Genomic DNA, 13,073 nt, shown 5'->3' with positions numbered 1-13,073 from the left:
TTTGTTCAGGGTGTTAGTCTGGAGAGGAGTGGGTGTTAGACAAAAGAGGTGTATTCAGAGTTGTTTTCTGAAAAGAGTGGGTGTTGTACCGGGGAGGTGGTGCTCAGAGCTGGTCCCTGGAGATCCTGTACGGGATGTTCAGTGGGAGAAGTTTTATAGGCAGCTACTCCTTGAAAGGAGCGGAGAGTTACTTCGAAGGGAAGAAATGGGTACTTCATAAGTTCTGATGGACTGTCCAATCAACAAACTCTTATTAATCACCTCCTATGTGCTAGGCATTGTGTTAGGGATGGAGACACAAAGAAAGACTCTCAAGGAGCTCATGGAGCAGACAACATGCAAAAAGACCCTATGCACAAACTAGATATAGACAGGATGAATTGTAGATAAACTCAGAGGAAAGGCACTAGTGCAAAGGAGGCCTTCTTGTAAAAGATAGAATTTTAGCTAGGACTTGAAGAAAGTCAGAGAAACCAAGAGGCAGAGATGAAGAGCAAGGGCATGTTTCATGCCTCAGAGACAGCTTTTCTTCCTTGGAACTAACACCTGGTGTTAACTCTAAGGCAGAAGGTAAATGGTTTTTCTTTGTTTTGTTTTTTAATAAGGGGTAGTAGTACAATGGGGGGGGGGGGGGAGGGGGAGGCATAGAGGCTGTTCCCTGAGGAGTATCAGGGAAAGTTTTTACAGGGATGTTTCCTGGGAGGAATGGTCTGTTGAGCTACTTCTCTGAGCCTCGTATTAAAGCAAACATAACTGTACTGCTACCTCATGGTTTTGTTGAGAGAGAAGAACTTTGTAAACTGTAAAATACTGCACAAATGGGAACCCATTATGAATCTATTTTAATTTTGAACAAATGAGGACATTATCTACAAAGGCAAAAGTCAACAAAATAGGTCACATTTCATCTTTTTCAGCATATAGCAGTACTGAAAGCTAAGTAGGCTTTGGGACACTGTTAGAGTTAATAATAAGAGCCAGCATTTATATGGCACTTTAAGATTTGCAAAGGACTTTACAAATGTCTCATTTGATTCTGACAACAGTCCTAGAAGTTTTTATTGTTTAATCATTTCAGTTGTGTCCAACATAATGCCATTTGGGATTTTCTTGGCAAAGATTCTGGAATGGTTTGCCATTTCCTTTTTTGGTTCATTTTACAGATGAGGAAATTGAGGCAAATAGGGTCAAGTGACTTGCCCAGGGTCACAAAGCTACTAAAGTGTCTGAGGTTGGATTTAAACTCCAGTCTTCCTAACTCCAGGTCTAGCATTCTATCCTTTGCCACCTAGCTGATTATCCCCATTTTACAGATAAGGAAACAAGCTAAGAAAGGTTAAGTAACTGGCCTTGGAACACAAAGTAAGTTCATGCCTGAAAAGGAGTTTGAAATTAGGTCTTCTAGACTCTATCTTAAAAGGAGGTAGTATTTTGTGAGATAAATTATTCTACCATATCCCTATTTCTCGTGCTTCCAAATGACCTCTTTCACCTTCCTACAATCCTACCCCTTCACCAACCAAAACCCCTATTCCTTTAGTAGAGATTACATTAGGGGATAGTTTCTAGGTCACAGTATAGCTAAATGGTGAAAGATGAAGGGGATATATTCTTTAAAATCAGGCATAGGTAGCCAAGCCTGCTTGGCTTCAAGCAAGAGTGCCTGAAAATTATAGAGTCACATTTAATATTAGAGTTGATTCCTGTCCATTTCTTGCTGCCAATTCCCCAAGATCTCCCTTATGGGGCCCTGCTTTTGGTCCATGTCTTTTATTTGGACAGATCTTCAGGTATGATAAAAGCAAAGAAAGCAAAGTCCTAGCTCCACTGGCTGATGAATGCTAAGCATAAAACTGGTCTATTCCAATTGTAAGTCAAATTTTTGGCCTTTGAATCTTCTGATAGACTTTACCCTTCTTCTTGCTTCTCTCCTTCCTATTAGTATTCTAGGTAGTAAAATATATGGATTGAACTTTGCAGTATGAAGATTTTGTATCCAGGTCTTCATCTACCTCAAATTTTTTCTTGCTTTTTCAAGTAGAATCCACTAAGGCTCAGTTTAAAATATATATACATATATATATCTCAGTGGCGATGGAGATGGTCTCTTACTGGAGGTGAAGAGGGAGGAGGAGAAATAAGTTAACCATGGTGACTGCTAGCTCTCTATTCCTTTTATAACAAAAAAGATATATGGAGAGGGATATTATTCTGTTTGGCATAGATGATTAGATTGCTGGTAGGACAACCATTCACTTCCTGGCTACATAAGCAGGACCTTTATGTTCCTTTTCTATTATGGTTGACAATTGTTTATTAAGTGTTTACCACGTGTAGAGCACTGTGCTAATTAATGGCTGACAAATTAAGGAAAAAGCTATTTTCAAACAGCTCAAAGTCAAATGGAAAGATAACATGCAAAAAACTACATACAAACAAGAAAAACACAGGATAACCTCAAGTTAAGGTACTAACTAGTACTGAGATCAATCACTTTTTTTTAATTGAAAATCTTTATTTAATTAATTTAGAATATCTTTCCATGGTTACATGATTCATGTTCTTTCCCTCCCCTCCTCCCCCCCCCCCACCCCTTAGCTGAGGTACAATTCCACTGGGTTTTACTTATGTCATTGATCAAGACCTATTTCCATATTATTGATCATTGCACTAGGGTGATCTTTAGAGTCTACATCCCTAGTCATATCCCCATCAACCCATGAGTCAATCACTTTTTGAAGAAGATTTTAGGTGGGACTTGAAGAAAGATAAGAAAACAGGAGGTGGAGATGAGGAGGGAGTGAATTCTAAACATGAGGGATAGGGCTAGTATGTAAGTAAAGTTTAGTATCTCTAACTTCTGCAAATTCTTAGAGGAATAATTGGATTTAATCCTGGGACAGTCCTTAGATCACTTCAATTCACAGTTGAAGAAACTGAAGCTTAGAATAGTGGTGATTTACCCAAACTCCCATAGTAAATTAGTGGGAAGAATCTGGCCCAGAATTAGATCTAGACCTGACCTGCACTGTTACACAGTTTGGAATCTGAAGATCAAGTCATGTTATGAATGTCTTGAGCCTGGTAGCACTATCCTTTGGAATCTGAAGACCTGGTGAATGGGAGGTGGTAGTGGTGGTTAGTGGTGTTCAGATCCTTGCCTTGGTCATTAACTAAAGAGCTGTGTCATCTAGCATTTAACCTCTCCCTCTCTTCCTTCTGGTTTAAATGTTTGGAGATAGGTAAATAGAGCCATGGAAAGCCTGAAAAAGCTTGAGTCCCAAAGACCTGAGGACAAATCCAGTCTCTTGCACTTAGAGGAGTTGGATGATTCTTGGCAATTCACTTGAACTTCATGTGTCTGCCTCAATTTCTTTTTTTCTTTTTTTAAACTAATTTTATTTTTATTTTCATGCAAAACACATTCCTATATTGATCATTGTTATAAGAGCATACTTATCCAAAACCAAAACTCCAAAATAAAATAGTAAAAACACTGATGTGAAAGATACTATTCCTTGATCCATATTCATCTGACTCCAACAGTTCTTTCTCTGGAGATGGATAGCATGCCCTATATCACAAGTCCTTCAGAATGTCTCTAGATCATTGTATTGCTGAGAATAGCCAAGTTTTTACAGCTTATCATTGTACAATTTTGCTGTTACTGGCTACAATGTTCTCCCAGTTTTTCTGCCTCAATTTCTTCATCTGTAAAATGGGGGATAATAATAACCACCTCGCAGGATTGTCATAGGGATAAAATAAGATATGAGTAATACCCTTTGGAAACATTAAAGTACTATATGAATATTACCTATTTTCATTATCTTAAGTTTTCATTTCAGGAATCGGGAAGCCTTCTATTTGTGAGGAGCAAATACAATAAAAACAAACTACTGGCTTCCTTTAAGTCTCAGCCAAAATCTATCTTCTACATGAGACCTTTCCCAATCCCCCATTCTCTACAGATTATCCCCCATTTATCCTGCACATATCATGTTTGTAAACAGAGTCATCACACATAGTAGGCACTTAATAAATGTTTACTGCCCAACTATTGGTTGTTTGCGCATGGTCTCTACCCTTAGACTGAGCTCCTAGAGGGCAGGCACCCTTCTTTCCCTCCTCCTCCCTTTTTTATTTTAAATAAAAACACATCTTCCATCTTAGACTACTATGTTTTGGCTTCAAGGCAGAAGAGCATTAAGGGATAGCCAATGGAGATTAAGTGACTTATCCAGGGTCACTCATAAGGTGTCTGAGATCAAATTTGAACCCAGGACTTCCCATCTTTAGGCCTGGCTCTCAATCCACTGGGCCACCGAGGTACCCCCATTTTCTTTCCTTTGTATTACCAGAGCTTGGCATACTGCTTCACACACAGTCGATGCTTAACAAATGCTTACTGATTATTGAAAAGTCAGGAGCTGAATAACGGGCTAGCTTTGGCAAACAATCACAAAAGCTCCACAACAACCCATAAGTTGCAGAGGAGAGGGCTCCCTTTCTGTTGGTCACATGGGCTCACGCAAACTCCCAGCACTTCCCTAATTTCCCTCCCTCTCCCGGTCTCTCCTCCGAGCGGGTGGTTCCGCTCAGTGGCTCTGATTGGTCGGCGATGATTTCATTGTCAAGGAACATCCGGGTCTTCTCTTCCCCTCCCCCCCCGTTATCCTGTCCTCCGCACTTCCGACCAGTCCCGAGACCGCCCCACCCCGTAGGACTAAGCAAAACAACCGCCTCTCCCTTGATCTCTCCTCTGTCCAGTCCGCGGCCTCCCGACTTGCCTCCTACACCCTAGAGAAGCGCATTTGTCCTCCAATGAAGAACGAGGACGACTTTCTCCACCAATTAGAATTCAATGCTTGCAATCTGGGGCGGTTTAGGGCCGCTAAACCCAAATCTGGGTGGCCTGTTGGCTCCTTAGAACTTGCTTGTACGCAGGGTTTAGAGGTTGGTAAAAGCAGGAAAAGCTCTTCTTAGGGACGCGATGGAGGTTGATGGGGACTCCGTGTTTGATTGATAGGGAAGTCCTGCCAATCGCATTTCCGAGATCTCCCCGCCTTTTGCTTTCCCATTTAAAAAAAGCCGATGTGACGGACTTGGAAATTGGCTCAATGACGGACAACTAGAGAAAGCCAATGACGTGAAGGTTCGAGTCACCATTTGGACCAATAGAAAAAGGGAATAGTTTGGGTCAGGCTCGGCAAGTTGGCTGAACGTATGGGCGGTGTTTGATTGACAGCTATCTTGACTTATGATCAAGTAGGCCACCGACACCAATGAAGGGAAGGTATTGCTGAGTCTGGTTAAGCATGAAGCAAATCTCCTTAAGGGGTTGGGTCTTACTTAGTGGGCGGTGCTTGATGGACATGGACATTGTCCAATTGGGAGAGGCCGTTGGTGCCCAATGGGAGATTTGGAACAGAGGCGAGGCCGTGGAGGCGGGGAAGATGAAATGCGGAGTTGCAAAAGGGAGTCCAACTGGCGGAGAGATAAATGACCGACAGGCCACTTAGCGAACGGGCTTCCGTGACTGGGCGCGTGGCTCCTTAATGGGCGGGGGTTAGGCGAGGAGCCCACGAAGGGGCGGAGAGGAACGCGGACTAGGGGAGGAGGAGGGGGCCCATCGCAGAAGGAGCTGAGTTGCTGCTGCTACTGCTGCTGCTCAATGGCGGAGAAGCCGCCCGGGTTTTGACCGTCTCGTCCCCCCTTGGCAGTTGTGGGGGAGTTTCCTGCCGGCGCGGCTGGAGTCTCTGTTTCCCAGGGGTCGGTGGTTGGAAGATGCCCCAGAGAGACGAGGCCGCGACGGAGGAGGCGGCGGCGGCGGCGGCGGCAGCGGCAGCAGTAGCAGCTACGGCGCTGAGGTGGAGGGAAGGTGGCAGCGGCGGCGGCGGCGTGAAGGGCCCGACGGTGTAAACAGCCCTTGAGGCAGCGGCGGCCGAGGCCGGGGCAGGCGAAGAAGCGGCGGCGGCAAGGAGCCGCGCCTCCGTTGGGATCCCGGGGCTAAGTGCGGCGGGGGTGGGGGGGAACTCAGCGCGGGGCCGGAGCGAGACCCGAGGGACCTCTGTCCTCCCGCCCCAGGTAAGTGCCGCCCGTTGCCTCGGGCGAGGGGGCAAAAGGCCCCGGGGCTGACGGTGGAGGTGCTCCTTCCCGGCTGCTTTATACCCTTCCCTTCCCCCACCCTCCGGGAGCCCGGGACGCCAGGCCCGACTCCCGGGTAGGCCTCTGCCCTGGCCCTTTCCTTGGCCTTGGCCGAGGGTTGAAAGCGATGGATGCGTTTCAGAGGTCAGCTCCTAGCGGCGGAGCAACAAATGTTAAATAATCCTTTTCTTACTTCTCTGGCTCTCTTGGCAGGAATAGACTTTCTCTATCTTTCTCGGGGGGGGGGGGTGTAATGGGGACCGTACTCCTGCCCCTATTTTAGGCCCTAAACGTCCCTTCCTCGTGTGCCTGTTTTTCTGTCACCTCTCCCCCGACCCTTTCACCCCTTCCCATTCTTGATTTCCTTCTCACTCCTCAGCAGACCTTTCTTTCCCTTGTCATTGCTCCTAACCATTACTTTTCGTCATATCCTTTATTTTCTTTAAATGGCTGTTTTTTTTTCTCCTCAATCCTTTTCTTATTCTGTTTTATCGTCTAGTTCTAACTGTGTCTGTCTCTTATATCGCCATTCTTTAAGAAAAAAAAAAACAAAGCTTTAAATGGATTCTTGTGTCTCTTGGACCCAATGTGGCTGTGGCTGCATTGCTCCACAAATTATGTCAAAGGCCCACTGAATGTAGGTTGACCTCTCTTATTTGTAGTGTTTCCTATTAATTACTCTCATTCTTCCAGTAGCCCGCCTAGAGTTAAAGGAGAAGCTATGGACACTTGCTATGTAAATGAAGGGTTGTTGATTCTTAAGTCATGAAGTCAACTCCTTTTTAAACTGTAGTTTAAAAGAAGTTGGATCTTTGCTCTTGTGTGTCAGTACCGACTCTTGAAGCATCCATGACATCTCTTATTGATTTGGAGCTTAATGCTCTCAAATCAACAGCCTCAGGAAAACTTTTTTAAAGAAAAATAATACTAAGACGATTTAGAAATTGTCTTAGAGCAGTTATAGACAGACCTCTTTAAAATAAACACCACATGGTTAACATATCTAAGTTAATTTGGCAGGCCATCTTATGAAAAGTATTATATAGGAATTGAGTCTTAGGGATAGGTTTCTACTTTGAATTTTGTTGTTAAAATATTAACATCTATGAAGTTTTACGTGGCTTAACATAAGACTCTTGAATTTTGCTATGAAGTTTTTTACATGGGTTAACATAAGACTCTTGAATTTTGCTACTTAGGCATGAGTATAGATTTATACAGGGATGGACAACTAAGTCCTCAGATGTCCTAGAGGATAAGGAACTGTCACCAAAACTAAATGCTAATAGGCATTGGTGTTTCATTTATTTTTTGTTATGCAATAGCCAAGTTTCTATAGTTGGCCCACTTTTAAATAGAACATTTCTAAATAAACAATGAGGCAAGTTATTCTAGTTTTTTATATTTGCCTCTTCCATTAGTACAGGCTTCCTTTTTCCGTGTAACAAGGACAGTAAAGTATTCAAATATAATTCTTTTAAGACATATTTCACTGACCTAGTGAATAAAAATTAGGCATTTTTTAAAAAATGTGTGTTTTTTATTGGCTAGAAGTAGAAAACTACCAATTTTGGTTGGCCTGGAGTCTGAAGTCTTGGAGAGTTGCCTGGGACATTGAGAGGTTGTGACTTGCTCAAGGTCACAGCCATTGTCATAATCTAGATTTGAACACTGATCTTCTTGATACAGGTTGACCTTTTGTCTTTATTCCATGCTGCCTATCTATGAACATTTGTGTTTGCATGCATGCATGCATGTGTATTAACACTGGATTTTTAGCTGTCTGTGGCTGATCATAGATCTAGGAACCTTACAGACATATATAGTCTGATCTTCTCATTTTACAGATGAGGAAACTTGAGGCCTGGAGATATTAAATGATTTACTTGGTCACACCTCTAGTAGGTATAATAACATAGATGGAAATTTGAATCCAGGTCCTGTAACTCCATACCCATTCATCTGTCTCCTTCCCCTCCATGTTTCTGTTGTCTTTTTTTCTTTTATTGTGTGGGTTTATTTTACTCTATCTTTCTATCACTATTTCTGCAATAGTCATTAGTATTGCATTATCAGTATGGTGTAATATTTAAAAAATTTTTTTTAATGTTAAGATTTCCTCAATTTGTGTGCTCTCTTGATTGTTTTTGTGGTGAATTCACTTACCCTTAGTTTTAAAATGAACAGCAGGTCATTCAGTTTTTTTTTTCCTAGATAATTACAGTATTCATAACAGTGTTATCCCATTTCAGGTTGTAGTAGAATAAAGTACACTCAGTAATTAACATAATTTCCAATTACTTGAGATTGATTTAAAGGGATGGTACTGTAAACTCTTTGAGATGATCAAGCCTTCCAAAAAGAGCAGGTTTGTAACTTGACCAGTTCATGGGCAACAGTTTTTGTTGAAAAATTCTAATGTTTATTATAAAGGAAGATTAAAGATTGCTTTAACATTTTTGAAAATGGGAGTCTACGGTTCTTAACGCAAATCCTAGAAGCCTGAGATTTACCATATTTCTCAATGCTGCTAGTGATATAGTTAGAATATGGTAGGATAATTAGATGAGTGTAGTTTATGTAAAAAGTTATCATCCCTAAAATGTTTTGTTTACATTAGCAACATCATTTTGAATGGCATTGTTAAACATAAACATGTCTTTGGTGATTTACTTTTGTGGGTGATACTTTTAAGTCTTTTTTCATAAAATAATTTCTCTATACCTACTGTACTTATTACATAGTTACAGATAAGGGACTACAACGATTTTGCTTGTTGGTAAGATAGAAACTATGTTTTATTATCCTTTGTGATGCTTATTACTCAATGGTTCTTTTTAAAATGTTAAATGTATGAGAAAAGCTAATACTCACCTATCATAATAAATGTGGACCAAGGAATGAAGTTATAAGACTGGTTTAATTTATGGTGGTAAAATCTGAAATAAAGAATTGAAGATTTGTATTTTTCCCATTAAAAATAACTTGAATAATTGACAATATTAAATTAAACACATACACACACACAACTTGATTTGTTGAACCCCAAATTTTAGTATCATAATAATGTTAAAAGAAATTCCAGATGCTGATTGCAATTTTGTACAGCTCATGTTCCTTTTCCTCTCCATATTTAAAAATAGAATCACAAACTTGATAGTAAAGATTTCTGGGAATGTGATAGTGTTACATTTTTTAATTGATTTACACATTTAATATGTTTTCTCCATTGGATATTTGTTTTGGGGCCTGAAATCATACTGACCACTGATCACAATTTACCATTTTATAACCAAATGTGGCTTTGAAGTTTTATGTAGAGATTAATGACTATATTGATTAAACTGAACATGCCAACTCAGAGATAGAGTTAAAGGTCCCTAATAGCTAGGTGGATATGTCCTGAAGCTGTTATTCTATTATTACCACTCCGGTTCAAAGTGTAAAGGCAGGGTAGGATTTAGGGACCTTTAGCAGCAAAATTTAGTATTTGCTTTCATATGATCCTCCTAAAAGTTTTTGAAATGCCAGTCAATGCTTGTCACTGTCAGCTGCTTCCCCGCCTCTGTCCCTGCTGGAGAGTGATTTCATTTCTTTGTGCCTCACTTTCTTCATCTTGGAAACTTGTGATTGGTTTGGATAATCTTGAAGGTCATTTCAATTCTAATATTTTTTAACTTGAACCAATCCAAAAAAGATTAGGGGGGAAGAATGGCTAGAAAAAGAGAAAGGTATAATAATTTACCCATCTTTATAATAAATGTTTCCTTAATCTTTCTTCAAGATGATGCTTATATCATTATATTCCTTAAAAAAATTTTTTTAGCCTTTAGTTAAGGTTAATTACTATTTTAAAAGGAACACTACCACGTTATCTGAATATTATCTGAGGCTTATTTACTAAGTTTTCTACCCTCATTTAAAACTAAATACTACTGTATCAGTGGAGTAGGAAAGACATTTCAGCATATTATTTGCCTTTCCCTTCAGAACAGTTTTTGGTAAGTGCTTGAGAATTATTTTGATTTGATTTGGTAAGTTGTCTCAATGCTATGATAAAAAAAAAACTTTTTGATAAGTGTTAAGCACTTTTCTCAACCACTAAAACTAATCAGTAATTCTGATTAGCATTTCAATGTGTTCAGATTATATTGAAAAGTAATATACTTCTTAAGTAATGTTAATGTTTTATAAATATACATTTTGGGGAAATTTTTGGCTTCTTAAAAAGTGGTCAGTGATTTGTTAATTTTCAGCACTTTATTTTCAAGATTTTTATATATCAACATTAAAATATGTACTTTAGTTGTGGACTTTCCCATCGATAATATAGAAGGTGTAACTTTTAGTTTACATCTTGATTGTGTTTTTCCATAAATCCTCCACAGAACAATCTATACACAATGAAAGCTACTCCTATGGACATCAGAGCAATATTTGGGTTATACATTTTATAATCCTTCTCTTTTGCTGTGTGTAATTCATGATTGGCCCTGCTACTTTTCTATTCACATTTGACCTTGTTGATATCTTTTATGCTTCCTTGTGTATAAGTTATCTTTGCTCATAGACTGTAGACTAGCTAAAACTATGTGAGCAGTGGGAAGAGCTAGAGTCAGAGAACTTGGTTTCAAGATTTACCTATGACATTTATATCTCTTTGTGACCTTAGGCAAGTCACTTCACTTCACTTTTTAAATGATTGGTAGGTGACTTTTGTGAAGATTATGAAGTGGAAATTTAGTGTTCTTTGAAAGGCTTTAAAATTGGCTGGGGGTAGGGGGGTGGGGCGCAGCTGGGTAGCTCAGTGGATTGAGAGCCAGGCCTAGAGAGGGGAGGTCCTAGGTTCAAATCTGGCCTCTGACACTTCCCAGCTGTGTGACCCTGGGCAAGTCACTTGACCCCCATTGCCTAGCCCTTACCACTCTTCTGCCTTGGAGCCAATACACAGTATTGACTCCAAGATGGAAGGTAAGGGTTTAAAAAAATAAAAATAAAATTGGCTCTTTGTATATGCAATTTAATTTCAGAATAGCCTCTATTCACAGAATTACAGATTTTCATAGTTTGGAAGGAAATTCAATGGCCATCTACTTCAACATATACCTGAAAAAACAGTATGCACTAAGATATATACCAAATTGATTACATATACTTTGGTGTTTAGGAGCCTGTAGGGTCCTGGACTGGGTTAGGAAATTAAATGCAAAAGAAGTGTTTGGGGGGGGGGAGAATGGGGGCACCTGGGTGACTCAGTAGATTGAGAGCTAGGTCTAGAGTCAGGAGGTCCTAGGTTCAACTGTGACCTCAGACAATTCCTAGCTGGGTGACCCTGGGTAAGTCACTTAACCTCCATTGCCTAGCTCTGACTGCTCTTCTGCCTTGGAACCAATAAACAGTATTGATTCTAAGATGGAAGGTAAGGGCTTAAAAATAAAAGAAGTGTTTGGAAGTCCAAACTATTAAGTATTCTGGCAACTAGCCTCATTCTTTTTCCTTATTATGGATAATCTTTTTGACTTAGTTGCTGATTTGATTAAAATACTAGACATTAAGGACTAAAAAAAGAGGAAGAGAAAGATTGCCAAAATTGGAATTAGCTAAGTAAGCCGTAAGCATTGAAAAAGGAAAGGGGGGAGCAGGTACAGATATAAAATCCCTAGAAGGTGGAGGAAGATAATGGGAGAGGGTAAGAAGTATTTAAGAAGTAATTGGTCCATATAGTTTGGTTGATTTATGTGTGACTTAATTTCCCAGGTTTGGTGGGGATGTCTGTAGAAACATGTAGAAAGATAATATTCCTTGTGTTTTCTGATGTGAGTATGTTTGAGAATATCATGTAAGTAGTATATATATATATATATATATATATATATATATATATATATATAATATCTTTTGGTTTCTGGTGTAATAGCTGCCACTCTTTTACTGTATCAGATTCTTTTATTGTATTTTTCAAAATGTCTGACAAAATCATCTTATCTCTGCTCTGCAACATTGATGTTACTTTGTGTCACGTTTCTTTTTTACTATCTCCTTTTGACTTATAAAATTCTACTTGAAGTTATCCCAAATTTTTATACAGTAGTTACTTAGGTGTCTGGCTCTCTATTACCTGTCTTCTTCAAAACTTCAATTCGGCAAAGCATTTGATGAGTTTTGCCAGAAGTATTATAGTTAAATTGTTGGTGAGATATTCCGTTTTTATGGTTTTACAGGCAATTAGGTAGTATAGTGGGTAGCATAGTAAGACTTGAATTTAAGTTTGGCCTGTGATATTTACTGCAACCCTAGGTAAGTCATTTAACTACTTGTATTCCTTAGTTTTCTCATCTGTAAAATGAGGATAATAGTAATGACCATTTCCTGGGTTTGTTGTGAGGATAAAATGAGATATTTTAAAAAGCATTTTGTTCACCTTAAAGTGTTATCTAAATTCCAGCTAGCTAATGCTATATTTTTTAGTGCCAAATGACTTTTTACTAGGAATAACTAGGAACCATTGGCCACTTTGACTTCATTTCAGAATCACAGGTCTGGAAGAAAAGAGGGTCATATATTTGTATGGTGAACTTGATCAAATTAGTGCTTAGGACCTGTTTCTTACATATCAAGGCAGGCTAGCTTGGGCCATTAGGGTAATTTTATTAGAACAATAATATATAGTAGCTACATTAGTGAAATGAGAGAAATGGCCTAGTTCTTTAAAAATGAGTAGCTTGAGTATTTTATTGCTTTATTTGTACTTTATGGGAAGGGAAGAAACCTTAAACTTAATTTTCACTTTCATTGTTCATTTTAATGAACATTTAATAATTTATCCAGCATTTATCTACATGTCTCAGATTGTAAATTTTTGATGCCTTTCCCCATTTCAACTTGATTTTTAAAAATCTTATAATGTTAAACTTTATATTCTTTTT

The 13,073-nt window shown here is 39.3% G+C and overlaps 1 protein-coding gene across 6 annotated transcripts in view; it reads left to right on the top strand.

Moving 5' to 3' along the window:
* The first annotated feature begins 5,579 nt into the window (after positions 1-5,579).
* The window catches only part of PPM1B (protein phosphatase, Mg2+/Mn2+ dependent 1B), a 69,999-nt gene continuing 62,505 nt past the window's right edge, over positions 5,580-13,073 (top strand). For 2 of the 6 annotated variants that reach the window (XM_016423393.2, XM_056822020.1), the window contains exon 1: positions 6,127-6,291. In XM_016423393.2, coding sequence (XP_016278879.2) covers positions 6,279-6,291 — 13 coding nt within the window. In that variant the 5' untranslated portion in view covers positions 6,127-6,278. Of the gene's footprint in view, positions 6,088-6,121; positions 6,292-13,073 lie in introns of those variants that run through there. The other 4 variants (XM_056822196.1, XM_007476879.2, XM_001382151.3 and 1 more) reach the window with 4 other exon arrangements.

Source organism: Monodelphis domestica, chromosome 1 (assembly GCF_027887165.1).
Source record: "Monodelphis domestica isolate mMonDom1 chromosome 1, mMonDom1.pri, whole genome shotgun sequence".
NCBI lineage: Eukaryota > Metazoa > Chordata > Mammalia > Didelphimorphia > Didelphidae > Monodelphis > Monodelphis domestica.
The sequence above is the reverse complement of the archived record's forward strand: the minus strand, read 5'-3'. Positions and strand labels throughout refer to the sequence as shown.